The sequence below is a fragment of the Podarcis tiliguerta genome, assembly GCF_965153285.1.
Source record: "Podarcis tiliguerta genome assembly, chromosome: 4".
NCBI lineage: Eukaryota > Metazoa > Chordata > Lepidosauria > Squamata > Lacertidae > Podarcis > Podarcis tiliguerta.
This window is the reverse complement of record NC_139537.1, coordinates 6991072-7016566: the sequence shown is the minus strand read 5'-3', so window position 1 is coordinate 7016566 and position 25495 is coordinate 6991072. Positions and strand designations below refer to the sequence as shown.

The following is a 25495-nucleotide window of genomic DNA, read 5'->3' as shown; positions in this document are numbered from 1 at the left end:
AGTGCTCACTGGAAGGACAGATCCTGAAGCTAAGGCTCCAAGACTTTGGCCACCTCATGAGAAGAGAAGACTCTCTGGAAAAGACCCTGATGTTGGGAAAGATGGAGGGCACAAGGAGAAGGGGACGACAGAGGACGAGATGGTGGGACAGTGTTCTCGAAGCTACCAGCATGAGTTTGACCAAACTGCAAGAGGCAGTGGAAGACAGGAGGGCCTGGTGTGCTCTGGTCCAGGGGGTCACAAAGAGTTGGACACGACTAAACGACTAAACAACAACAACGCATGTGTTTTTGTTCACATTGTAGGGCTGGAGAACTGCAGCAAAAGTCCCAGAGTTTTGAAAGAGCTGCGCTTCCATTTGTGTTCTGGTTCAAGGAGTATGAATGCAAAGAGAATCAAATTTCTTCCCCATCCCAAAGCCTTTGATATCTGCTTACGGCATTTGCTTCAACCACACCTGGGTTCCTATTCCTCTCGCTTTGACGCTCTTGGATGCTAAATCGGCACAAACCTCTTTTCATGTTGCCTGGTCTACAACTTCATTCGTTCATTTGGCAAATTTGCCTCCCAAAAAAGCTCCACAACTTTTCTGTCTGGATTTTCACAGTTTGAATTATGGCAACCATAATTTACGTCTAAGCTAAACAAGCTATAGCTTAGGGCCCCACTCTCTTGGGGGGCACCCCCAAAAATTAAAGGGGGAAAAACCTGGATGTACATTTCCAAAATATAAGATAAAAAAACAAATAAAACCTACATACAGCAACAGTGTTTTGTGTTGTGTAGGCTCCTACGATATAAGTCATGGGCCCCGCCTGCTAGCCTGCTCCCTAAAATATCACTGGTTTGCTCATTTCTATATATAGGGTGCCAACATTCTGCATGGACTGGTTGCACAGCAATATGTAGCAATTAGCTGCAGACTGCAGTGTAGCACAGTTTAATGTAGGTCAAGCTGTTGTACCTGTTGTCGCTCCACACAAAGAAAATGGTAGAGTTACGCAGCTGTGAATTCATTCATTCATTCATTCATTCATTCATTCATTCATTTTCTTAGCTATCTTCCCCGGGCAGGTTCCAGCAACAGCATATCCAATGATTTGTTGTTGTTTAGTCGTTTAGTCGTGTCCGACTCTTCGTGACCCCCTGGACCAGAGCACGCCAGGCCCTCCTGTCTTCCACTGCCTCCCGCAGTTTGGGCATCTCGTCCTCTGTCGTCCCCTTCTCCTTGTGCCCTCCATCTTTCCCAACATCTTCTGTTCTCATGAGGTGGCCAAAGTCTTGGAGCCTCAGCTTCAGGATCTGGTTGTACCTGTTATCTAATATTAAAGAGTGCTTGTAGACTGATGATCAGGAAGCATAGACTAAGGGTATGAGTCTTATGCCTACTGACTGATTTCATGTAACAATTACTTTGATAAAATATGTTATGTACTGAAGTTCTCACCCTGGGCCAGCAGGGGGATACTGTAGATAGTTTTCACTCAGGTCCTCATATGCGAATAAGGGATTGAAAGTGACGTTCAGTGATTGGATAGTTACAGAAAGTTGTTACTGTTGTGTTGTACTGGAGCTCTATATAAGCAGGCTGGCTGAACCCTTCAGTTCAGTTCTGTTCTGGCCTGTGAATAAGCAAGAGCTGTTTGAAGAATCGCTGTGTCGTCTGATATGTTCACCCACAACTTAACAAAATACATATTTTGTTATGTGCAAATGGCTTTAGATACCCATTAGGTCCATAAATTACCATATGGCATATATTCAACACAAAAATGAGCGACAATTTGTTGTTGACTAAGGACAGCTGGACATATAAAGGGCCCCATTACCTTCAGTAGCTTAAGGCTTCATCGAACCTAAATACGGCCCTGATGGCAACCCTAGTATGTGTATTTTTTTGAGCTAAATTGAGTGAAAGATTATGCGCCACGCGGACATGGATAGTGAGTACATAAACCTAACCGTGCTATGTTTATCTTTTGGCAGCTATTTCGTTCATGTTGCTAATATTTTTTCGCAGGATATACACGCCGTGTTTGTTAATCATCTATTCAGACATTTCCTTTAATTGTGCTATTTAGCTGATTTGTTCAGTTGCTTCGTGAACAGTGTGCTATAGATTACTATTGTTTCAAGGACGGTTTGTTGATTGTTCCATATGATTTATGCTGTGTTTGTGACGTTCTATTAGGCCCTTGTTATTTATTGTTTGTAAGCTGCTTCAGGATTCATCCGAATGAAAAGTGGTGTAGAAATATTCTCAAGCAGTCATCTTTTACGGCTTTTTTGTATTTGATTTTTATTTGTGGTATTTTTTAGGATGTTGTGTAGCGCTTATAGACTTTCTTTGAAATATGGCTGATTAAATAATCAACAACAAACTGTGGCATGGGTTCATTGTTTGGCTTGTAATTATGTATCTTTGCATTTTTATATTGCACAGTGGTACCTTGGGTTAAGAACTTAATTCGTTCCGGAGTTCCGTTCTTAACCTGAAGCTAATGGGGCCTCCTGCTGCTGCCGTGCCGCCACCGCACAATTTCTGTTCTCATCCTGAAGCAAAGATCTTAACCCGAAGTACTATTTCTGGGTTAGCTGAGTCTGTAACCTGAAGCGTTTGTAACCCGAGGTACCACTGTAAACCATCCTGTAGTCCTTATTTTAATCATCATCATCATCATCTTCCTTGCTGATCACTCATAGCCGAGTAAGATTGTCTTCCATTAGCACGATCTTAACAGTGAGTCCGTAAGTGACTGTGGAGGCCAATTCTGGATCCACACATCCTTCCACAGTGGGGACATAAGTTTCCGGGCAGGAGTTTATCCCGGTGAGGGCTTGCCAAGCGTGCCTTCCTCTTAGCACGTTTCTCCCTTGCGTCCTGAGTTCGAGCGTCTTCAAAGTCCATGACACCTTTGGTAAAGGCTGTTCTGAACTGGAGCACTCACAGACCAGTGTTTCCCAGTTTATACTCCATTTTAAAAGATTTGCCTTGAGAGAGTCTTTAAACCACTTTTCTTGACCACCAGCATTACCCTTCCATTTTTAAGTTCGGAATAATAATAGGAGTCCATCTATGACTGGCACACCGTCAACCGCCAATGCTGCTCCTTTCTAACCCTCCCTCTTTTGGTTCCCCCCAGGGCTATGGCGAATGCGTCCCTGCTGCTCCTGCTGCGCTCCTTGAACGCCAGCGCCAACGCCTCCGACGCCGACTGCGAGGAGGAAGACCCCTACAGGTGCACCTTCAACGAGGAGTTCAAGTACATCCTCCTGCCTGTCTCCTACAGCCTCGTCTTCGTGGTGGGCCTGTGCCTCAACTTGCTGGCCCTTTATATCTTCCTGTTCCGCATCAAGACTTGGAATGCCTCCACCACCTACATGTTCAACCTGGCTGTGTCGGACACCTTGTACGTGATCTCGCTGCCGCTGCTGGTTTACTACTACGCCAAGAGGAACCACTGGCCCTTCAGCGTGGGCTTGTGCAAGATTGTCCGCTTCCTCTTCTACACCAACCTGTACTGCAGCATCCTCTTCTTGCTCTGCATCAGCATCCATCGTTTCATGGGCATCTGCTTCCCGTTGAAGTCCCTGGAGTGGGGACAAGTCCGCTATGCACGCTGGGTCTCGGGCATCGTCTGGGCGGTCGTCATCGCCTGCCAGTCGCCCGTGCTCTACTTTGTCACCACCAGTCCCCGGTGCGACAAGATCACCTGCCACGACACGTCGGCGAAGGACCTCTTTGGCGACTTCATCGTCTACAGCACCGTGATGCTGGTCCTTCTCTTCTGCATCCCTTTCCTGGTCATCATCGTCTGCTACTCCCTGATGGCTCGCCGGTTGCTCCAGCCCACCCGCGGCACCACCCGAATGTCCAGCTCCAAGAAGAAGTCGGTCAAGATGATCGCCGTCGTCCTGGCGGTCTTCATCATCTGCTTCTTGCCCTTCCACATCACTCGGACCTTGTACTATTACTTCCGCGACTGGGACCTCAGCTGCGCCACTCTCGACGCCATCAACTTGGCATACAAACTCACCCGGCCCCTGGCTAGCACCAACAGCTGCTTGGACCCTATCTTGTACTTTTTAGCAGGGCAGAAGTTTGTGAAATTTGCTTGCCCCAAAACGCCGGGGCCGGGTGAGAACCAGACGACCTCCAACACCACCGTCAATTGCCGCTTGCGGGCCAGAGACCAGTTAGCAATGAAAGCGAAAAGCATCGTGTCGTAGGCGCTTGACATTTCCGCCTCCGCCCATCTGCAAAGTATTACTTACCCGTCTGTGTCGGTTGGGAAAAGTTCCATCTTGCAGGGAGAAGGGTTTGGTTCTTGACCTGTGAGACGCCGGAAGTGTATTTTCAACCTACATCTGCAAGAAGTGGTTCGAAAAGTGATGGACGCGTCACTTTTCCCTTTCCCCGACACTTGTTGTTGTTTTGGAAGCTAGGTACTATATTAAGCGTGTTGTCTAATCTGACAACAGCACAATAGACACTGAGTTGTGTGAATAGGGAATGCTACACAAGGTGTGTAGTGAGAGGCAATGTAGCGTAATGGACGAAGGATTGGGTTTAGACCCACTGAATACAAGCAGTGTATCACATGGAAAAATTCTTTCTAGACTGCACCACGTCAGTTTGCATTGGCGGGGTGTGTGTGTCACAAGTCTGAATGCTAAAACATTACTCTCCCACAACCAATGGAACCTACAGAGCTGCTGTATACAGAGTCAGACCACTGGTCTATCTAACCCAGTATCAACAAGTTTTACTGGGGCTGGATCTACATTGATCTGCTAAACCTTTTTGTAAAAAAAAAAAATGTTCTATAATGCTGAATAGCAGTTTTCCATCACTGACGGCTCTCTGCTCTGCAGCGCCCTCTGGGGTCAAATATTAATAACGTATTTTAACGTTATAAACGACGTGTGTAGATCCACCGAGGGATTTCAGGTCGAGAGCTTTCCCCAAGCCTACTTGGAGATGCCAAAGCTTGAACTTGGTCCTAGGAAGAACCTCTGGCATCTAGTTTTCAATACACGGGAAATCTTTTATTTAGGTGAACATTCAGCATTGCACCCGTCCACCCAAACATCTGCCGCTCGAAGCCATACAGTCCAGAAATGGTTTCATCATTTCATCTACCGTTCGGTCAGACCACAGCTGCCCCCTTCCTTGTTTCCTAGAAAGGGCTCACCAGGTGAAGCAGAGCTGCCACACTAACTTCCCAGCAGATGGCTATATTATTGTTATTAATATTATAGATGCAAGAGTAACCTCAGACCAGCTTCCCGTGAGCCCCACTTACTCCAGGCCAGTCCCGGCCAGCGACAACCCTCTTACAGGCAACCATTTAGTTAGACCCCACTCTCAGTATCCTTGAGCAAGCTTTGGGATCTCATCCTGACGCACCTCGCAGGGTTGTCGTGAGGATAAAATGAGCCCCGCGCTTTCCGCCCTGGCTGCTTGTGTTTTCTCTCATTTAAACCCAATGTCTAGATGCTGCCTGCCTTTCTGGGAAAAACCTTCCCATGCTCACCCATGCTTTCCCCCCCATAACCTCCAGGCTTGACTACTGCGATGCACTTTACGTGGGGCTGCCCTTGAAGGTAATTTGGGGACTGCCGCTGACGCTGGCTGTCTCTTTGCAGATTGGTCCCCCTCCCGGGCCCGAGCGAAGGTGCTGGTTTTTAACCTACAAAGCCCTTTGTGGGCCTGAAGGAACACCCCTCCCCGAATTAGCGGCAGGCGAGTGTGCGAGCCCCGGTTCCCGTGCCTTCATACTGCAATGGCTCCAAGAAATTGGACCTGACTCCTTCACACGAGAAAGAGTCCACCCCTGGCTGCCTTCTGCATAACACACTCCCTCTGCGTCTGCCTAAAACTCCACAAAGTCAGCAAGACCCATTTCGTCAGGCATTTAATTGAATCAGTAGTTTCAGTCTGTTTTGCTGTTGTCGATGTCTTTTCGTCTCGTGGTTTTGTGATCCTACTGTGTTGGTGTTGTTTTTTCAATATTGTATGCTGCTTGGAAAGTGGCCTATAGTGAGGTTAAATAAATTTATTATTATCAGCATTAACAAATATAGTGGGGGAGGGTTGTACAGGCGTGGCAGGGACAGCCCCCCCCCATGTAAGACGGATAGCTGGCCATTTTGCATGACTGAGTTTTAGACTAAGCCGGATGGAGGAGGTTCTGGGTTGCCATCTTATGTCTACTGGCCCTGCTCCTGTGTCCTTTGCACCTTCATGACTGGCAGGGATTTAGCACGAGGAGACTCCTCCTGGCATGCAGGAGGAGAAAAAGGCCGCCCTCTAAATTCCTGCGGGTTGTGCAGCTGCTTAAAAGGCATAGAAGAAACAAAGTTGGCAACAGCAATAGGGTGGCAGGAGGGATGGAACTGTGCCCTAAAACCCTGGACAATTCAGTTGAATGAAAATGTGACTGACGCTTTTTTTTTTTTTTTGCAAAAAAAGAGAAAGAATAAAATCTCAGCTATTTTGGGAAACCCAAACGAAGGTGTTGTGGTGGCATCCAAGGGTGAAATCCAGGACACATTCACCTGCACGGAGAAGAGTTGGTGTCCAAGTGGGTACCTTATAACTAGGAGGGACGCAGGTGGTGCTGTGGTCCAAACCACTGAGCCTCTTGGGCTTGCTGATCGGAAGATCGGTGGTTCGAATCCCCACGACGGGGTGAGCTCCCGTTGCTCGGTCCCAGCCCCTGCCAACCTAGCAGTTCAAAAGTACACCAGTGCAAGTAGATAAATAGGTACCGCTCCGGCGGGAAGGTAAACGGCGTTTCCGTGCGCTCTGGTTTCCGTCACAGAGTCCTGTCGCACCAGAAGTGGCCACATGACCCGGAAAGCTGTCTGCGGACAAACGCCGGCTCCCTCAGCCAGAAAGCGAGATGAGCGCCGCAACCCCATAGTTGCCTTTGACTGGACTTTTTTAAAAATTAATTTATTTAACATAATTATTACAAAATATAAGCAAAATGTTGCAAATACATACATACATATATATTTCAGATAAGCACACATATATATAAAAAAAGAACAAAAGAGAAAAAAGGAAGAAAAGAAGAAAAAATAAAGAGAAGAAGAAGAAAAGATGGAAGAATTCCTTCCAAATTTATTCTACAAATATCTCAAGAATAAAATTCCATTGATTGACTTCCATCACTTACACTGCACTTCCTATATACATTTTAAGCAAGGTTGTATCTGTTATTCCTTATTTTCCCCATACTAATTCACACAAATATTCTATAGTCACCATAGTCGCCTTTGACTGGACTTAACTGTCACGGGGTCCTTTAGCTTGACCTTTACATAACTAGAGAAGTGCAGTCTCTGGGTTTTTCGGGGAATGTCTTCACTACACATTTAAACCAATTTAACTGTCTTGGCTGCCATCCGAAGAACCCCATGGGACTACATTTCTCTGAAGCGTCCCTAGGATTCAGGCTGAAGCTTCTTGGAGCCCTCGCAAAATGGCGCCCCTTGCAGTGAGTGTTTGGGAAGCCCAGTGTGTAGCCCCTCTTTTAAATGGAACCATTAGGATCAGGGGGTTGGACTAGATGACCCTGGGTGTCCCTTCTGACTCTCCAGTTCTGTGATTCCTTCCTGCAGCCCTCTACTAGCTTGGAGAAGAGGAGGTTAAGGGGTGATATGATAGCCATGTTCAAATATATAAAAGGATGTCACCTAGAGGAGGGAGAAAGGTTGTTTTCTGCTGCTCCAGAGAAGTGGACACGGAGCAATGGATCCAAACTACAAGAAAGAAGATTCCACCTAAACATTAGGAAGAACTTCCTGACAGTAAGAGCTGTTTGACAGTGGAATTTGCTGCCAAGGAGTGTGGTGGAGTCTCCTTCTTTGGAGGTCTTTAAGCAGAGGCTTGACAACCATATGTCAGGAGTGCTCTGATGGTGTTTCCTGCTTGGCAGGGGGTTGGACTCGATGGCCCTTGTGGTCTCTTCCAACTCTATGATTCTATGATTCTATGATACTGCTCCAAAGCTACAATGTGTATGTGAAAAAGAGGGGGGAGGGAATACTGGTGTTCCTGTTCTCACTCAACAGGCTTTCGCTGCAGTTGTTGGGGGGGGGGTTGGGGGGGTGAGGAGAAACCATCACACAGATCAGGTCTGAAAAGACACGGCAGGACAGCACAGGGAACACAATGCAAAAACTGGACAACATCAGGCAGCCTGTTTACTGAGAGCATCCCTCCTGATTTGTAGTCACAAAGTTTGTGTGGACGTAATATGGCTTTTATTGAGCATTCATCCCTATTTGTTTGTACGGACGTAGTACAACATCGTGCCAAATGATGTTTATTCCACACTTTTCTCCACCGTACAGTGGTACCTCAGCTAAGTACTTAATTCGTTCTGGAGGTCCGTTCTTACCCTGAAACTGTTCTTAACCTGAAGCACCACTTTAGCTCATGGGGCCTCCCGCTGCCGCCGCACGATTTCTGTTCACATCCTGAAGCAAAGTTCTTAACCCGAGGTAATATTTCTGGGTTAGCGGAGTCTGTAACCTGAAGCGTATGTAACCTGAAGCGTATGTAACCCGAGGTACCACTGTATTTCACCGTCACCTTCCTTTCCTTTTTTTGGGGGGGGGGGGCATCTAGAGCAAGGGTCAGCAAACTTTTTCAGCAGGGGGCCGATCCACTGTCCCTTAGACCTTGTGGGGGGCCGGACTATATTTTGGGGGGGAGGGGATGAACGAATTCCTATGCCCCACAAATAACCCAGAGATTCATTTTAAATTAAAGCACACATTCTACTCATGTAAAAACACCAGGCAGGCCCCACAAATAACCCAGAAATGCATTTTAAATAAAAGGACACATTCTACTACTACTAATAATAATAATAATAATAATACTAATTTATTTATACCTCGCCCATCTGGCTGAGTTTCCCCAGCCACTCTGGGCGGCTTCCAATCAAGTGTTAAAAACAATACAGCATCAGGTATTAAAAACTTCCCTAAACAGGGCTGCCTTCAGATGTCTTTTTAAAAGTAAAATAGTTGTTTATTGCCTTCACATCTGAAGGGAGGGCGTTCCACAGGGCAGGCGCCACCACCGAGAAGGCCCTCTGCCTGGTTCCCTGTAACCTCACTTCTCGTAGGGAGGGAACTGCCAGAAGGCCCGTGGCACTGGATCTCAGTGTCCGGGCTGAACGATGGGGGTGGAGACGCTCCTTCAGGTATACAGGATGTAAAAATGTACCGTATTTTTTGCCCTATAAGACTCACTTTTTCCCTCCTAAAAAGTAAGGGGAAATGTGTGTGCGTCCTATGGAGCGAATGCAGGCTGCGCAGCTATCCCAGAAGCCAGAACAGCAAGAGGGATCGCTGCTTTCGCTGCGCAGCGATCCCTCTTGATGTTCTGGCTTCTGAGATTCAGAATATTTTTTTTCTTGTTTTCCTCCTCCAAAAACTAGGTGCGTCTTGTGGTCTGGTGCAAAAAATATGGTACGTTATGTACATTATACTCATGTAAAAACACGCTGATTCCTGGACCATCCGCGTGCCGGATTCAGAAGGTGATTGGGCCGGATATGGCCCCCGGGCCTTAATTTGCCTACCCATGATCTAGAGCGTCAAATCTATTCCCAGGTAAGTGGGGTTAGCATTGCAGCCTTGGCCATCTTTCGGGGCCCCTTAAAGAATGTCACAGAAACAAAAACCAGTGCAACCGATTAACAGATAAATTTCAGGGGGGTGCATTTCAAACCGGAGGCACGGCTGGCTATTCCAATCCATTGCAAGGAGAAAACTTGACTGAGCTGTGAATCTGTTCGTAGGAACCCAAGTCCCTTAAAGACCCCCCTGAGGATGTTTTGAACCTTAAAGACCTCTCTTGCAGGAGAACACTGGCCTCTTCTTAAGCAAAACAACAGATGCTCCTTTTGTTAGTGAGACCGATGGCACAGGGCCTCAAATACGCCATTAGCTGGGTTTGGCGTGGATGCAAACGTCGAGTTCTTCCGCCTAATGCAACGGGGAGAGTTGAGTTTTCAACACATCCTGTCCAGGCTGGAATTTGCTGCGGAGGTGTGTGTGTGGAAAATACACCGGGGAGAAAAACTGTCCGTCGCTTTTGCACGGCCCAAAATGAGGTACCCCGGGGAGGTGTCATGCTTTTAAGGCAACGGCAGAGGCTGTACCTTACACAGGAACCAAGGACTGAGGTGGGAACTTGCAGCCCCCACCATCCCCAAATTGGCCTGTTGGGTCAGGAGGCCGGAGCCTGCCAACCGTCTCCATAGCAACCGCAGCAGATCGTAACCCGAGCCCCTTGGCCGGTGCTTTCTCTTCTCCCATCCACTGCTGCTGATTGGCCAGCCCGGCCCTGCTCCCTCCTCATTGGGTGAATGCCAGGATATATTTTGGAGGTTGTTTTGCTGTTTGTGCAGTCGGGTTCCTCTCCAAGGCAACTGTCACCCGAGGCTTGATGGATGAAACTTGCTGAGCTGGAGTTTGCAGATTTTCGTCGCTGATCTCCCTCTGTCTTTTTAAAGGATCGGCTGTCCTGGGTTGCTCTGTCTCGACAGCTCAGCAACGATGCAGTGCTGTTCAGAGGAGAAGAAAGGAACTATTTCCCTGGCACCTCAATGTCCAGGATTTTATATGTCTTTGGAGAGTGTGTTTTAACAGAGGCAATATCTAGGGTGCTATGTTTAGGGAAGCTTTTAATGTTTAATAGGTTATTGTATTTTCGTGTTTTGTTGGAAGCCGCCCAGAGTGGCTGGGGAAACCCAGCCAGATAGGCGGGGTATAAATAATAAATTACCATATTTTTCGCTCTATAAGACACACCAGACCACAAGACGCACCTAGTTTTTGGAGGAGGAAAACAAGAAAAAAAATATTCTGAATCTCAGAAGCCAGAACAGCAAGAGGGATCGTTGCGCAATGAAATCAGCAATCCCTCTTGCTGTTCTGGCTTCTGGGATAGCTGTGCAGCCTGCATTCGCTCCATAAGACGCACACACATTTCCCCTTACTTTTTAGGAGGGAAAAAGTGAGTCTTATAGAGCAAAAAATACGGTATTATTATTATTATTATTATTATTATGCGACCAAGGCCACATTCGTGCTAGGAATTTAAAGCACTAGATACCACTTTAAACAGTCATGGCTTCCCCCACAGAATCCTGGGAACTGTAGTTTAAGGGTGCTGAGAGGTGTCCAGGAAACCTCCCTATTCGTCTCTGAGAGCTACAATTTTCAGAATTCCCTGTAAAGAGAAGGCATTGATCGTTAACCTAATATGGGGAATTTTCACAGTTTCACTCCCCCATTCCCAGCCCCTAAGTTCATTTCTTCCTATTTCCACAGCAGTTAACTTTTTTCTCTTTAAAGGTCCCATGAAAACACCGCATTTTAATGCAAATTTCTCCAAACAGGCATTTGTTTCAATGCAAGTTTGCCTAATATATTATATATAATATATATTTCGCCACGCCGTTTCCCTTCTAGTAGCGAATTCCTGTAGGTCATTCTCACTAGTACAGTATATGCATTCTATGCAACGCAAACCACAGCTGACGGTGGAAATTCACACTTTTCTGAATTTTGCAGTGTACTTCTGCAGCCAAGGAATGTGCACAAGAATGCATGCATGAGGATAGTATGTGCATAAAAACGCATGCATTAATGCAAATAACTTACAAAATATCTAATAGTAGGAAAGAACGCACCATGTTGGGGGACATTGCTTTGCAAAAATGTACATGAGGCGAAATCGCATACAGAAATTAGTCCGTGTTACTGAAATGCCGATGAATTTTCACGAGGGATTTGAAATCAAGCAAGCCACAAACTTGTGGATATGTGGAGAACGGAACATAAGATAGGAAAAGTCTGGTACGCAGGATGAGACCCTACCTGCCTGCAGACTGTCTTGCCAGAGTGGTGCATGCTGTGGTTATCTCCCGCTTGGACTACTGCAATGCGCTCTATGTGGGGCTACCTTTGAAGGTGACCCGGAAACTATAACTAATCCAGAATGCGGCAGCTAGACTGCTGACTGGGAGCGGCCGCCGAGACCACATAACACCGGTCCTGAAAGATCTTCGTTGGCTCCAAGTATGTTTCTGAGCACAATTCAAAGTGTTGGTGCTGACCTTGAAAGCCCTAAACAGCCTCAGCCCAGTATATCTGAAGGAGCATCTCCACCCCAATCATCCAGCCCGGACACTGAGGTCCAGCACCGAGGGCCTTCTAGCAGTTCCCTCCCTGCAAGAAGTGAAGCTACAGGGAACCAGGCAGAGGGCCTTCTCTGTGGTGGCACCCTCCCTGTGGAATGCCCTCCCATCAGATGTCAAGGCAATAAACAACGATTTTACTTTTAAAAGACACCTGAAGGCGGCCCTGTTTAGGGAAGTTTTTACTATTTGATGCTGTATTGTTTTTGATATTTGGTTGGAAGCCACCCAGAGTGGCTGGGAAGACCCAGTCAGATGGGCGGGGTATAAATTTAAAAAAATATTATTATTATTATTAAAAAGTGAGAGACCAAAACAGACAAATTCACTCCCTTGTGTTGTGCCGTATCACATAACAATGTGAGAAAGAGGCCGGCTTGTTCTGCAGTCCGGTCAAGACTATACGCCTCTAAGAATGTCACTCACCTAGAACGTGCAGATGTTTCTCTGCTTACTGCTGCGCTCACTTGGCAAAGCTCCCAGACGCACCTCTCTGGAGCTGACCCAGATTCATCTCTGCCCATAGGGAAGGGCCAGACACCATGTCACAATGTCTGGATGAGACCTAGTTCCATTCCAACTCTGCCTCCTGGGACCGCTGGCAACGTTGAACTTCAGCCCATTCTAATGTTCCTCTGCCTACTGACCATAGCTGTCAACCGTCCCTTATTTGGCGGGAAGCTCTCTTATCCCAGCACTGTGTCCCACTGCTGTCCCTTATTGATGAAGTCCCTTAAATTTCCCGGGTTTCAAAGGAAGCAGCTCCTCTCCCTCCCTCCCTGCCAACCAGGGAGGAGGGAGGCTCCAACTGTGTTGCTTGGCTGCGTTGCTCACCCAATAAGGAGTCTAAGAACGACTGGGGGGTGGACCTTGCATGCCTTGTGCCGATCAAATCGGACGCGTTGCCTGGGGACTTGCGTTTGCTCAGCGCTTCCCAGCGGAGAGGTGACGGTGGTTTTCCTTGCTGCATCCCCTTTGCCGGGTTGCTGCGCTGTGGGAACCACCGCTTGAGGCTTCGTTTGGCTGCTGGCTGGGCTTTCTGCCTTTGGCTCGGAGGGGCTCAGAAGTTGAACATACCTGTGCTCTGAAAATCCCTTATTTTGGCTGCTGATTCCTAATTTTCGAGGCTGCTGGTCCCTTATTTTCAAATCTGTAAGTTGACAGCTATGCTTCTGACCCAGTTGTCCATTCTGCACCTGAGCAGGCAGACGGCTGGTATTATACCAGACAGATTTACATATAATCTAAGAAAGCTATAGCAGCGATTCTCAACCTGTGGGTCCTCAGATGTTGTTGGACTACAACTCCCATCATCCCTGAGCTCTGGCCTTGCTAGCTAGGGGTGATGGGAGTTGTAATACAACAACATCTGGGGACCCACAGGTTGAGAAAGGCTGAGCTATAGCTTAGGGCCCCACTCTCTTGCCCCCCCCCCCGAAAAAACCCCCTGGATGTACATTTCCAAAATATAAGATAAAAAACAAATAAAATAAAACCTACATACAGCAACAGTGTTTTGTGTTGTGTAGGCTCCTACGATGTAAGTCATGGGCCCCGCCTGCTAGCCTTCTCCCTAAAACATCACTGGTTTGCTCATTTCTATATACAGGGTGCCTACATTCTGCATGGACTGTTACTTGCAAATGGCTTGAGATACCTATTAGGTCCATAAATTACCATATAGCATATATTCAACACACACACAAAAAAAAACAGTGACCATTTGTTGTTGGCAAAGGACAGCTGGACATATAAAGGGCCCCATTACCTTCAGTAGCTTAGGGCCTCATCAAACCTAAATCCAGCCCTGGGTATATATTTAGGGTGGTCATGTTGGGAGCACCCCAGAACCTGAGATTTCAGGGTCCAAGCCTGAGACAGTGATGTCACAGGGGGAGGGTATGTCATTTTGTGACATCACCAGGTGGTCCGCGACCAATGGCAACAGCTGGAGAGGTATCAGCATCGTCTTCCGAGGACTGACAATCATTAATCAGTAGCAATTAATGAATTGATTATTTCTCCTTTTAAATACATCTTTATTGGTGTTTTTTAATATATCAGTTCCAACAGTCATACAACATATCTTCTCATCTTATGCAATGCTTTAGACTTCCATCAACACCCCTGATGATTTCCCATTCTTTATCACTTATTCCACATTTCTTAATTTTTATATTGCATTTTATTATCCTTAACTAATAACTCTTTTCATGGTCTTTCTTGTAATATTTCGAATATTCCACCTCACAAAACTTCTTGCAGTCCTACTAGCGTAATTTGTTCATCACAATTACTTTTCAAATAGTTCATATATTTACTCCAGTCCTCTAAGAATCTCTGATCCCGCAGGTTTCGAATCCTTCCTGTTAGTTTATCTAATTCTGCATAGTCCATCAACTTCGTCCTCCATTCTTCTTTCGTCAGTAGTTCTTCTTGCTTCCAATTTTTGTGGCAATAATATTCTTGCTGCTGTCGTTGCATATAAGAACAAATTACAATCCTGTCTGTTAATATCATCTCCTACAATGCCAAGTAAAAGATTATTTCTCAGCCAGCCACACCCTTCGCGTGTCCTGATATGGGGCAGGGAGGACAAAATAAGTCTCAGATTTTTTAATATATTATTATTATTATTAATTGAATTTATATACCACCCTATACCTGGAGGTCTCAGGGCGGTTCACAGAAAAGATCACAACATATATAAGCAGAACAAAAATAACAACCCAATAACACGCCCCTCCCAGAAAAGAGCAACATTTTAAAAGGGTATAGGATGTCATTCAGGTCAACCAAAGGCCTGGTTAAAAAGGAACGTTTTTGCCTGGCGCCTAAAGGTGTATAATGAAGGCGCCGGGCGAACTTCCCTGGGGAGAGCATTCCACAGACAGGGAGCCACCACAGAGAAGGCCCCGTTCTCCTGCCTGTTGCCACCCTCCAAACCTCTCAAGGAGGAGGCACACGAAGGAGGGCCTCAGAAGATGATCTCAAGGTCTGCGTAGGTTCATATGGAAAGAGAGTTTCTATTATCTGTCTTTGAAGAAAGAGATAGGATAGACGCTATAGCTAGATGTACAGTGGTAGCTCGGTTTAAGAACAGTACCGTTTATGAACAATTCGGTTTATGAACTCCGCAAAACCGGAAATAGTGTCTTGGTTTGCGAACTTTACCTCGGTCTAAGAATGAAATCTGAACGGTGGAAGGGCACTGGCAGCGGGAAGTCTTATTAGGGAAAGCACGCCTTGGTTTAAGAACAGTTTCGGTTTAAGAACGGACTTCAGGAATGGATTACGTTCAGTGGTACCTCAGGTTAAGAACTTAATGTGTTTCGGAGGTCCGTTCTTAACCTGAAACTGTTCTTAACCTGAGGTACCACTTTAGCTAATGGGGCCTGCTGCCGCGCCACCGGAGCACGATTTCTGTTCTTATCCTGAAGCAAAGTTCTTAACCTGAAGCACTATTTCTGGGTTAGTGGAGTCTGTAACCTGAAGCATATGTAACCCTAAGCGTCTGTAACCCGAGGTACCACTGCAACTTTAAAAAGCTAAAACAGTTGCAAAAGTAAGATGACTTTTGAAGCGATACAAAATGGGCATCTTGGGCAGAGACTTTCATCGAACTCAGAATGCTCATGTTTGTAACTCGAGGTATGACTGTATTCTTATATTTACGGTGTTGCAACACAGGCTCGCCACTTGGTGGCAGCACCCAAAAGCGAGAAAACCATTCCGGCGGAAAATGAAAAGCAAATAACAGAAAACAAGATTGAGTTTCTTTCTTCGATGTTCAAAGACAAACTTGGACCAATCTTCTGTATAAAACAACTTTTTTTCTTTCTGCAAGAAACTGCTTTAGGAGTGCACCAAATCACATCAAATCACAGCCCAGCACAAGGCTCCCTGGAACTGATTTCACGGAGAATTCTATCATAGAACCAAAGGAACATACAGCTGGTGGGACCCCCCAAAAAGTGGCGTAGCGTGGGGGCTGCAGGGGGGCCGGCTGCACCGGGCGCAACATCTGGGGGGGGGGGCGCTCGCACTCGCAGCTCTCTGCCCCTACCTGGCTCACTCACTCTCTCTCACTGCAGTGCTGGCTGGGCGAATCCGAGCCGAGCCGCCGGGTCGCCGCCCACTGTGGAGGGGAGGGTGCCAGGCGTGCGGTGCGGTTCGGAGAGAGAGCGAGGGACTATCTGGGGGAGGGACAGTGCAGCGGGGGGGGCGCAAATTACTTGCCTTGCCCCGGGTGCTGACAACCCACGCTACGCCACTGCCCCCAGAGTCATCTAGTCCAACCCTGTACAACACAGGAATCTGACAACGCAGACCCCTATACGATTTGAAACCATTACAGACCCTGCTTCCACCACTGGCGGAAAAAAACCCTTTCCCCCGAGTTTCAGTGAAAGATTGGCAGAATAGCAGCGCCCTCGGACGTAATGTCCTCCTTTATCTCCAGGGTTTGCCCAGGATTATTATAAATAAATAATAATAAATTTTTATTTATACCCCGCCCTTCCCGGTTCAGAAAACTGGGCTCAGCGCGGCTAACAACAAATTTAAAACACTTAATTGATGCAACAAAAAACAGCATAAAATACAGTATAAACCGTGAATAACAATAAATTCAGAATTCAAAAATCAATTTAGGGGGAGGAAATCCATCCAATAAACATTAGCTGATCACCAGGGCTAGCTGGCTAAATTAGTCCTATTTGGGCCAGCGAGGAGACCAGGGAAGAATTAGCTGTGGGATCCCAGAGCGGGTAATCTTCATAAGAAGAGGAGGGGGAGGGAAGGAAGGGGAATAAAAGATCAGGCTAAGTTTAAATTAAAGGCCAGGCGGAATAGCTCTGTCTTACAGGCCCTGCGGAAGGAGGTTAAATCCTGCAGGGTCCTGGTCTCATGGGACAGAGCATTCCACCAGGTTGGAGCCATCACTGAAAAGGCCCTGGCCCTGGGGGAGGATAATCTGGCTTCCTTAGGGCCCGAGACTCTAAACTATGATTATTCATGGACCTTAAGGTCCTCAGCGGGGCATACCAGGAGAGGTGGTCCTGTAAATATGAAGGCCCTAAGCCACAAAGGTCTTTAAAGGTCAAAACCAGCACCTTGAACCTGATCCTGTACTCCACCGGGAGCCAGTGCAACTGGTAAAGCACTGGGTGAATATGCTCCCATGGCAGGGACCCCCACGTAGAGCGAATTACAGTAGTCAAGACTCCAACAGCAGAAGAACACATGTGGAGGAGCAATTTGGCAGTGGGGCAGAGTGGAGGGGCACCCGCAAACCAGTGCAACAACAACAACAACAACAACAACAACAACAACAACAACAACAACAACAATTTATTATTTATACCCTGCCCATCTGGCTGGGCCACTCTGGGCAGCTTCCAACAAAACACTAAAATACAACAACCTATTAAACATTAAAAGCTTCCCTAAACAGGGCTGCCTTCAGATGTCTTCTAAAAGTTTGGTAGTTATTTTTCTTTTTGACATCTGGTGGGAGGGCGTTCCACAGGGCAGGTGCCACTACCAAGAAGGCCCTCCGCCTGGTTCCCTGTAACTTGGCTTCTCACAGTGAGGGAACCGCCAGAAGGTCCTCAGCGCTGGACCACAGTGTCTGGGCAGAACAATGAGGGTGGAGACGCTCCTTCAGGTATACTGGGCTGAGGCCATTTAGGGCTTTAAAGGTCAGCACCAGCACTTTGAATTGTGCTCGGAAACATACTGGGAGCCAGTGTAGGTCTTTCAAGACCAGTGTTATGTGGTCTCGGCGGCTGCTGCCAGTCACCTGTCTAGCTGCCACATTCTTGATTAGTTGTACTTCCTGGGTCACCTTCAAAGGTAGCCCCATGTAGAGCGCATTGCAGTAGTCCAAGCGAGAGATAACCAGAGCATGCACCACTCTGGCGAGACAGTCTGCGGGCAGGGAGGGTCTCATCCTGCGTACCAGATGGAGGTGATAGACAGCTGCCCTGGACACAGAATTGATCTGCGTCTCCATGGACAGCTGTGAGTCCAGAATGACTCCCAGGCCGCGCACCTGGTCCTTCAGGGGCACAGTTGCCCCATTCAGGACCAGGGAGTCCTCCACACCCGCCCGCCTCCTGTCCCCCCAAAACAGCACTTCTGCCTTGTCAGGATTCAGCCTCAATCTGTTAGCTGCGATCTTAATCATGGTCTGAGTTTGCAATGATGCCGAAATCCAGGCTTTGTAAAGGAAGCGGAGAGGAAGTTGAGTGGGACGCGGTGTGTACTTTTGTGAATGAAGTCTCCCTGAGTCGCTTGTGGCTGTTCCCTAATGTTGGTTTTGGACGGCCTCGCTTGTTAGCTCACAGCGAGTCCCTGGTTGTGAAACCAAGATCCCACATGCAGTCCAGATGTTGAAGGAGTTTTGACTGGAAGGGGCAGGAGTGTCTTAGCGGCAGAATGGATGCCCAGCGACGTCCCAGCTTCAGTCCTTGGCATTGCCAGATAAAGCCTCAGGTGGTCCCAGTCATTGCCTGAAATCTTAAAACAGGCGTCCCCAACCCGGTGCCCTCCAAATGCTTTGGGCTACAGCTGCCATCAGCTCCAGCCAGCAGTTTTTCCTCCCTCTTTCATCATACCCATGGACAATGAATCTGAATCTTGGAAGATTCAGGAAAGACTTCTGAATGTGGCACATAGTTAATCTGTGGAACTCCCTGCCGCAGGAACGTTTGTGCAAATTAAGGTAAAGGTAAAGGGACCCCTGACCATTAGGTCCAGTCGTGACCGATTCTGGGGTTGCGGCGCTCATCTCGCTTTATTGGCCGAGGGAGCCGGCGTACAGCTTCTGGGTCATGTGGCCAGCATGACTAAGCCGCTTCTGGCGAACCAGAGCAGCGCACGGAAACGCCGTTTACCTTCCCGCCGGAGCGGTACCTATTTATCTACTTGCACTTTGATGTGCTTTCGAGCTGCTAGGTTGGCAGGAGCAGGGACCGAGAAACGGGAGCTCACCCTGTTGCGGGGATTCGAACCGCCAACCTTCTAATCAGCAAGTCCTAGGCTCTGTGGTTTAACCCACAGCGCCACTCGTGTCCCTTTGTGCAAATTAGATTCATCTTAAAGGAAATGATCTTAGAGGAGATTCCGACTAAACATGGGGAAGAACTCTCTGATAGTAAGAGCTGTTTGACGGTGGAACGGTCTCCCTCGGTAGGTGGTGGACTCTCCTTCCTTGGAGGTTTTTAAGCAGAAGTTGGACAGCCATCTGTCATGGTTGCTTGAGCTGCGATTCCTGCCTTGCAGGGGGTTGGACTAGATGACCCCTGGGGTCCCTTCCAACTCTACGATTCCATGATTCTTCATGCAGCAACTATGGAACTCTCTGCCACAGGAGGCAGTGATGATGACAGACCTAGATGGTTTTAAAAGAGGGTTAGATCAATTCATGGAGGAGACAGTTATCAATGGCTACTAAGCAGGACAGCAATGCTTCTGAATGCTTGTTGCTGGAAGCCACAGGGGTGAGCACTGCTTACTGAGGTCCAGCGCCGAGGGTCTTCTGGCGGTTTGATAAAACATCAACCATAAAAAGCCTCCCTAAACAGGGCTGCTTTCAGATGCCTTCTAAAAGTCGGATAGTTGTTTATTTCCTTGGCATCTGATGGGAGGGCGTTCCACGGGGAGGGAGCCACTACCGAGAAGGCCCGTTTCCTCGTTCCCTGTAACCTCACATCTCTCAGGGATTACAGGGAACCAAGCAGAGGGCCTTCTCAGTAGTGGCGCCCACCCTACGGAACGCCCTCCCATCAGATGCCAAGGAAATAAACAACTACCTTTTAGGAGACATCTGAAGGCAGCCCTGTTTAGGGAAGTTTTTAATGACTGATGTTTTATCGTGTTTTTAATATGTTGTTGGGAGCCACCTAGAGTGGCTGGGGAATCCGAAACCAGGGAGAAGAGTTGGTGGAGGAAGATTGGAAGAAATTTAAAGACTATTTACAGAAATATTATAAAATTAATGGTTGTTAGAATGATGTTGGATTGAGGTTAAGGGGTTTTTAGTAACAACGGTACGAAGGAATATGCAAAAACGGAATGTTAACAGGTGAAAATTTAAAGGTATAATATATTAAGATCAAGATAAGGATAAAGTAAAGAGGGAAAGGATTTGCTGAATAAATAAATTGAATTGGAATACAAGGAGGGGAGGTGTGGGGAGGTCCGGGAAACAAGCAAATGCAAGATATGTTATGAAAAATTGAATTGTTTTTAACTGTTTTTCTTTATCCATTTTTGTATTTTTCTTTTTGGAAAGTTATGGAAAATCTTAATAAAAATATTATAAAATAAAATAAAATAGAGTGGCTGGGGAAACCCAGCCAGATGGGCAGGGCATAAATAAATAATAATAATAATAATAATAATAATAATAATAATAATAATAATTATTATTATTATTATTATTACATGCTCAGGACCTGTTGATTTCGTATGGGCATGTTGAGAACGTGGCGATGAACTAGATGGGCTGCTGGTCTGATCCTGCAGGCTGCCTGAAGCTAAAGGTCTTGGGTGTTTTCATGTGGCCTATAGTTCCAGTGTCTCAGCCACGAGGGCCTTAGGATCAGAGCGCTGGTTGCTGCCACCGCAATTCAAAGACCACTGTGGCAGATACATACTCATCACTGTTGGGAAATAAGAAAGACAAGCAGATCTTGACTCATATCAATAAACCTCGAACAGCCTCCATGATCGCCAAATCAGCCTCCTCTTCCTGTTTGGTCAGCTGGTTCCCTGAGCTTGCAGGCTGTTCTGTGAGCAACTTGACCTTCTGGGAAAGGGGGAAAGGGAGAAAGATAAAGCGTGTTCTCATTAAAGGAGAGCACGTGTTGCGGATGGGGCCGAGCAAAGCACCCCATGGTTGCCAGGCAGGATAGATTGAAGGGGCTTGGATCGGATTGGTGGTTGGTGTTACTGGGGTAAATTTGATGTTGCCAATTTAGGGGTGGGAACAGAGTTTATTTAAACAAGGCTCACAGCATGTTCCTTTCTCTTTTGCTGTGGGCACCGGATCACCCGCCCACCCTCCCTTGATTGGGCTTGTGCTTTGACCTTGCTATGCCTGTCATGGGGTCGTCCGCCTTGGTGCGGGGGCCTGGTAGGAATTTTTCCTTTTGGCTGATTAGTGTGTGCCAATTGGGTTTTGCCTACTGCGTAGCAAATCGTCACAACTTGTAAGGTTGGCGGTTAGGCATTGGTTTAAATTGGTTGGTGGAGGAGTGTGGATTGGCTGTGCCTGCCCCTCCAGAGCTGCTGCTGCACGGGAATTCTGTTAATTCAGGGGCTTACCATCCTCTCGTCCAAACCCCTGGAATCGGGTGCGGGCCGCGTAAGCTCCTGGGAGCATGCAGGGAGAACCTGAGGGTCTGTGTCGTCCCTGATCTTGTTCCTCCACACTGGCTCTCGCTGGAATCCGGGAGTCAGTGCTGTCCCCCAAGGCGGGGGGGGGGGGGGGGACAGCTAGTCATAACCAATGCCTAAGCAACCACTCACAATTTGTATGTTAATAAAGTTGTGGCCAAAATTATGCCAAAAACCTTAAACAAAAATTATGTGTGATGTGTGAGTTATTGGGGTAGGGGGGTTTTGGGGACCTCAGCACGCAAAGTTCTTCTTGCAGAATAAACACTCATCCTTTTGCCCACAGTCCAATGCCAGAAGCACAGGCCCAGGATTTCGAAATATGCTGTGAGTTTGGCCGCCAACAGCTCTGTCTTTAGCATATGCGCCACCGGGGTGCAAAGATCCGCCCAGCGCCCCCAAATTTAGTTTAGCCCCCAAATTAACTTTTATTCTGCTTATGTCAGACACCACGCTTACGCCTTATCTCTTGTTTATGAAAGAAGGGAGGGGAAAAGAGCCAAACGTTTTTATTTGCTCATTTATTCACAATACCTTAAGTATACAACACAGCCATGCTTAAACTTATATAAGTATTGTTTAGGCACCTACTTAGGAGAAACACCAGTCGTGTCAAAGGTGCAGCTCAATACACTATGTAACACAATATTTTGATGTAAGAGTTAATTTCACATGCACGACGCCGTTGTGAATGACAAGCGACAACGGTGGTGTGGTGCATCTTTAATAAATGAGTGCACAAAGTCTCAACTAGGGCCAGGGCCTTTTCAGCACTGGCCCCAACTTGGTGGATTGCCCTGTCACAAGAGACCAGGGCCCTGCGGGACTTGACATCTTTCCACAGGGCCTGCAAGACGGAGCTGTTCCACCCAGCCTTCGGCTTAGGCTCATTCTGACCCATTATATGGAATTTGTCATATAAATTTTCCCTTGGCTTTTTTGCTGGCCCATGTAGGAGCAGCATGGATAGCTGGCTTGGGTGAATATCTGATGTTTCCTCCCTTTATGGTCTTGATTTATGGGCTCCTACTAAAATGAGGCTGCTTTTTAAGCTGTATTTTAAGACGTATTTTAATTAACTGGTGTTTTTTCTATTACGTTTTACTGTAATTTATATTTGGTGTTAGTTGGGGAGGGCAAGGTATAAATAAAATGTTGTTGTTGTTGTTATATAAAGTCCTTTATTGAAACAGTAGGTATACATTTTGGTAATACCTAGGTATATATATGTATTTTGTTTTTCTAGCTTGATCAAAATTAATTATTATTTCATAACAGGTAGATAGCTAAGAGCTTAGGTGGTTTCAGCAGCGGGTGCCTGGCGCCCCCCAGAATTCAGCACCCGAGTGTCCTGCACCCCTTGTACCCCTGGATAAATACGGCCCTGCCACCAAAATTTGAAGCAAGCAGAATGTGGGGTGAATAATACAAAGTTCCCCATTTCTCCTTAATAATTGCACTCTCGCTTGTGGGAGGTCAACAGCAAGTCATGCAGAATTGGAAAGAATCTGGGCCACCTTCTTTTTGGAGACAGGAGCATAGAATCATAGAATGGTGGAGTTGGAAGGGACCCTGAGGGTCATCTAGTCCAACCCCCTGCAATTCAGAAATCTCAGCTAAAGCATCCATGACAGAAGGCCATCCAACCTCTGCTTAAAAACCTCCAAGGAAGGAGAGTCCACCACCTCCCAAGGGAGACCTTTCCACTGTCAAACAGCTCTTACTGTCAGAAAGTTCTTCCTGATGTTTAGTCGGAATCTCCTCCAAGATCATTTCCTTTAAGATGAATCTAATTTGCACAAAAGTTGCATGTGCTACTAATTCATTGGTAGAAATGCAAACTTTGGCTAACCTCTGGAGGGAAAGCTGACTTGTGAGCAAAGGAAAATCTTCTTCTTTCTTCCTTGGTGGTTACTCAAAGCCGAGTCAAATTGTCTCCCATGAATGAGATCTTAACAGTGAGTCCATAAGTGACTGTGGAGGCCAATTCTGGATCCACACGTCCTTCCACAGTGGGGACGCAGGTTTCTGGGCAGGAGTTGATCACGGTGTGGATTTGCCAAATGTGCCTTCCTCTTAGCACATCTTTCCCTTTCGTCCTGAGTTTCAGTGTCTTCAAAGCCCATGACACCTTTGGTAAAGACTGTTCTCCACTTGGAGTCTTTGCAGGCCAGTGTTTCCCAGTTGTCGGTGTTTATACTACATTTTTTAGATTTGCCCTGAGAAAGTCTTTAAATCTCTTTTGTTGACCACCAGCATTACGCTTTCCATTTTTAAGTTGGGAATAGAGCAGTTGCTTCGGAAGACGATCATCAGGCATCCAAACAACATGACCAGTCCAACAGAGTTGATGTTGAAGAATCATCGCTTTGCCATATTACGGCCATAGCCAACCAAACAGTTATGTTTGTGCAGTTAGTTTTGGCTGTACAATGAAACTTCTGTGCCCTCCCCTATTACCCTGTGACACCCCCCTGCACCCCATAACCCCTGGCCCAGTTTTATGGGGCACACAGGAGATGTGTGGGGAGAGGAGAGGGCAGGGAAATTCCATTGTGCTGTTAAAAGCTATTGCACTGACAAATAGGCTTAGATGGTTATTGCCCTATTTTGTTTGTTTGTTTGTTTTTAAGGATGAAGAAGAGGAGGAGATTTGCGGCCTGGTGCAAAAGACCAGGGACTCGGGGTTCCTGGGCGACACCCCAACAACACCTCTGGCCATAGCTCCAGCAGGTTCAAATTCCATGGCCTCTGGCACACAGATAACAGTATTATGGCTTCCGCTTTGCACCTCAGTTAGGAACACAAAGAGTCTGAGCAGACAGTGGCGGCTGTTGCTTCCCTTTTCTTTGACGGTGACAAATATACTGTTAGGGGTTTGTGTGTGTGTGTTAGATAAAGCCCTGGTGATGTCAGGCCAAGATAGGGCCGGATTTAGGTTTGATGAGGCCCTAAGCTACTGAAGGTAATGGGGCCCTTTATATGTCCAGCTGTCCTTTGTCCACAACAAATTGTCGCTGTTTTTTGTGTTGAATATAAGCTAGATGGTAATTTATGGACCTAATAGGTATCCCAAGCCATTTGCACATGCAGAATGTAAAGGTAAAGGTAAAGGGACCCCTGACCATTAGGTCCAGTCGTGGCCGACTCTGGGGTTGCGGCGCTCATCTCGCTTTATTGGCCGAGGGAGCTGGCATACAGCTTCAGGGTCATGTGGCCAGCATGACTAAGCTGCTTCTGGCGAACCAGAGCAGCGCACGGAAACGCCGTTTGCCTCCCCGCCGGAGCGGTACCTATTTATCTACTTGCACTTTGACGTGCTTTCGAACTGCAAGGTTAGCAGGAGCAGGGACCGAGCAACGGGAGCTCACCCCGTTGCGGGGATTCAAACCGCCGACCTTCTGATCGGCAAGTCCTAGGCTCTGTGGTTTAACCCACAGCACCACCCGCGTCCCTATGCAGAATGTAGGCACCCTATATATAGAAATGAGCAAACCAGTGATATTTTAGGGAGCAGGCTATAAGGCGGGGCCCATGACTTACATCATAGGAGCCTACACAACACAAAACACTGTTGCTGTATGTAAGTTTTATTTTATTTGTTTTTTATCTTATATTTTGGAAATGTACATCCAGGTTTTTTTCCCTTTAATTTTTTTGGGGGGCCCAAAGAAGGTGGGGCCCTAAGCTATAGCTTGTTTAGCTTATACGTAAATCTGGCACTGGGCCAAGATGTCACCTTCTCAGTGCATGGTATCAGGCTGGTTTATGGCAGGTTCTGATGGGGGAGAGGAGATCACTGTGGGTAGCTTTATGACATACATCCAGGCAGCTATACCAACTTAGAACAAACAAAG

General features: G+C 47.0%; 1 protein-coding gene and 2 long non-coding RNA genes across 4 annotated transcripts in view; 2 read left to right on the top strand and 1 right to left on the bottom strand.

Moving 5' to 3' along the window:
- Window positions 1–6513, top strand: part of P2RY2 (purinergic receptor P2Y2) — a 45023-nt gene extending 38510 nt beyond the window's left edge. For both annotated transcript variants that reach the window (XM_083436700.1, XM_083436699.1), the window contains exon 2: window positions 3144–6513. In XM_083436700.1, the coding sequence (XP_083292826.1) occupies window positions 3148–4230 (1083 nt within the window). In that variant the 5' untranslated portion in view covers window positions 3144–3147 and the 3' untranslated portion in view covers window positions 4231–6513. The remainder of the gene's footprint in view (window positions 1–3143) is intronic.
- Window positions 1–25495, top strand: part of LOC310675861 — a 187243-nt gene that overhangs the window by 37322 nt on the left and 124426 nt on the right. The gene's annotated exons all lie outside the window — the stretch shown is intronic.
- Window positions 1–25495, bottom strand: part of LOC310675886 — a 217881-nt gene that overhangs the window by 71132 nt on the left and 121254 nt on the right. The window lies entirely within an intron of this gene.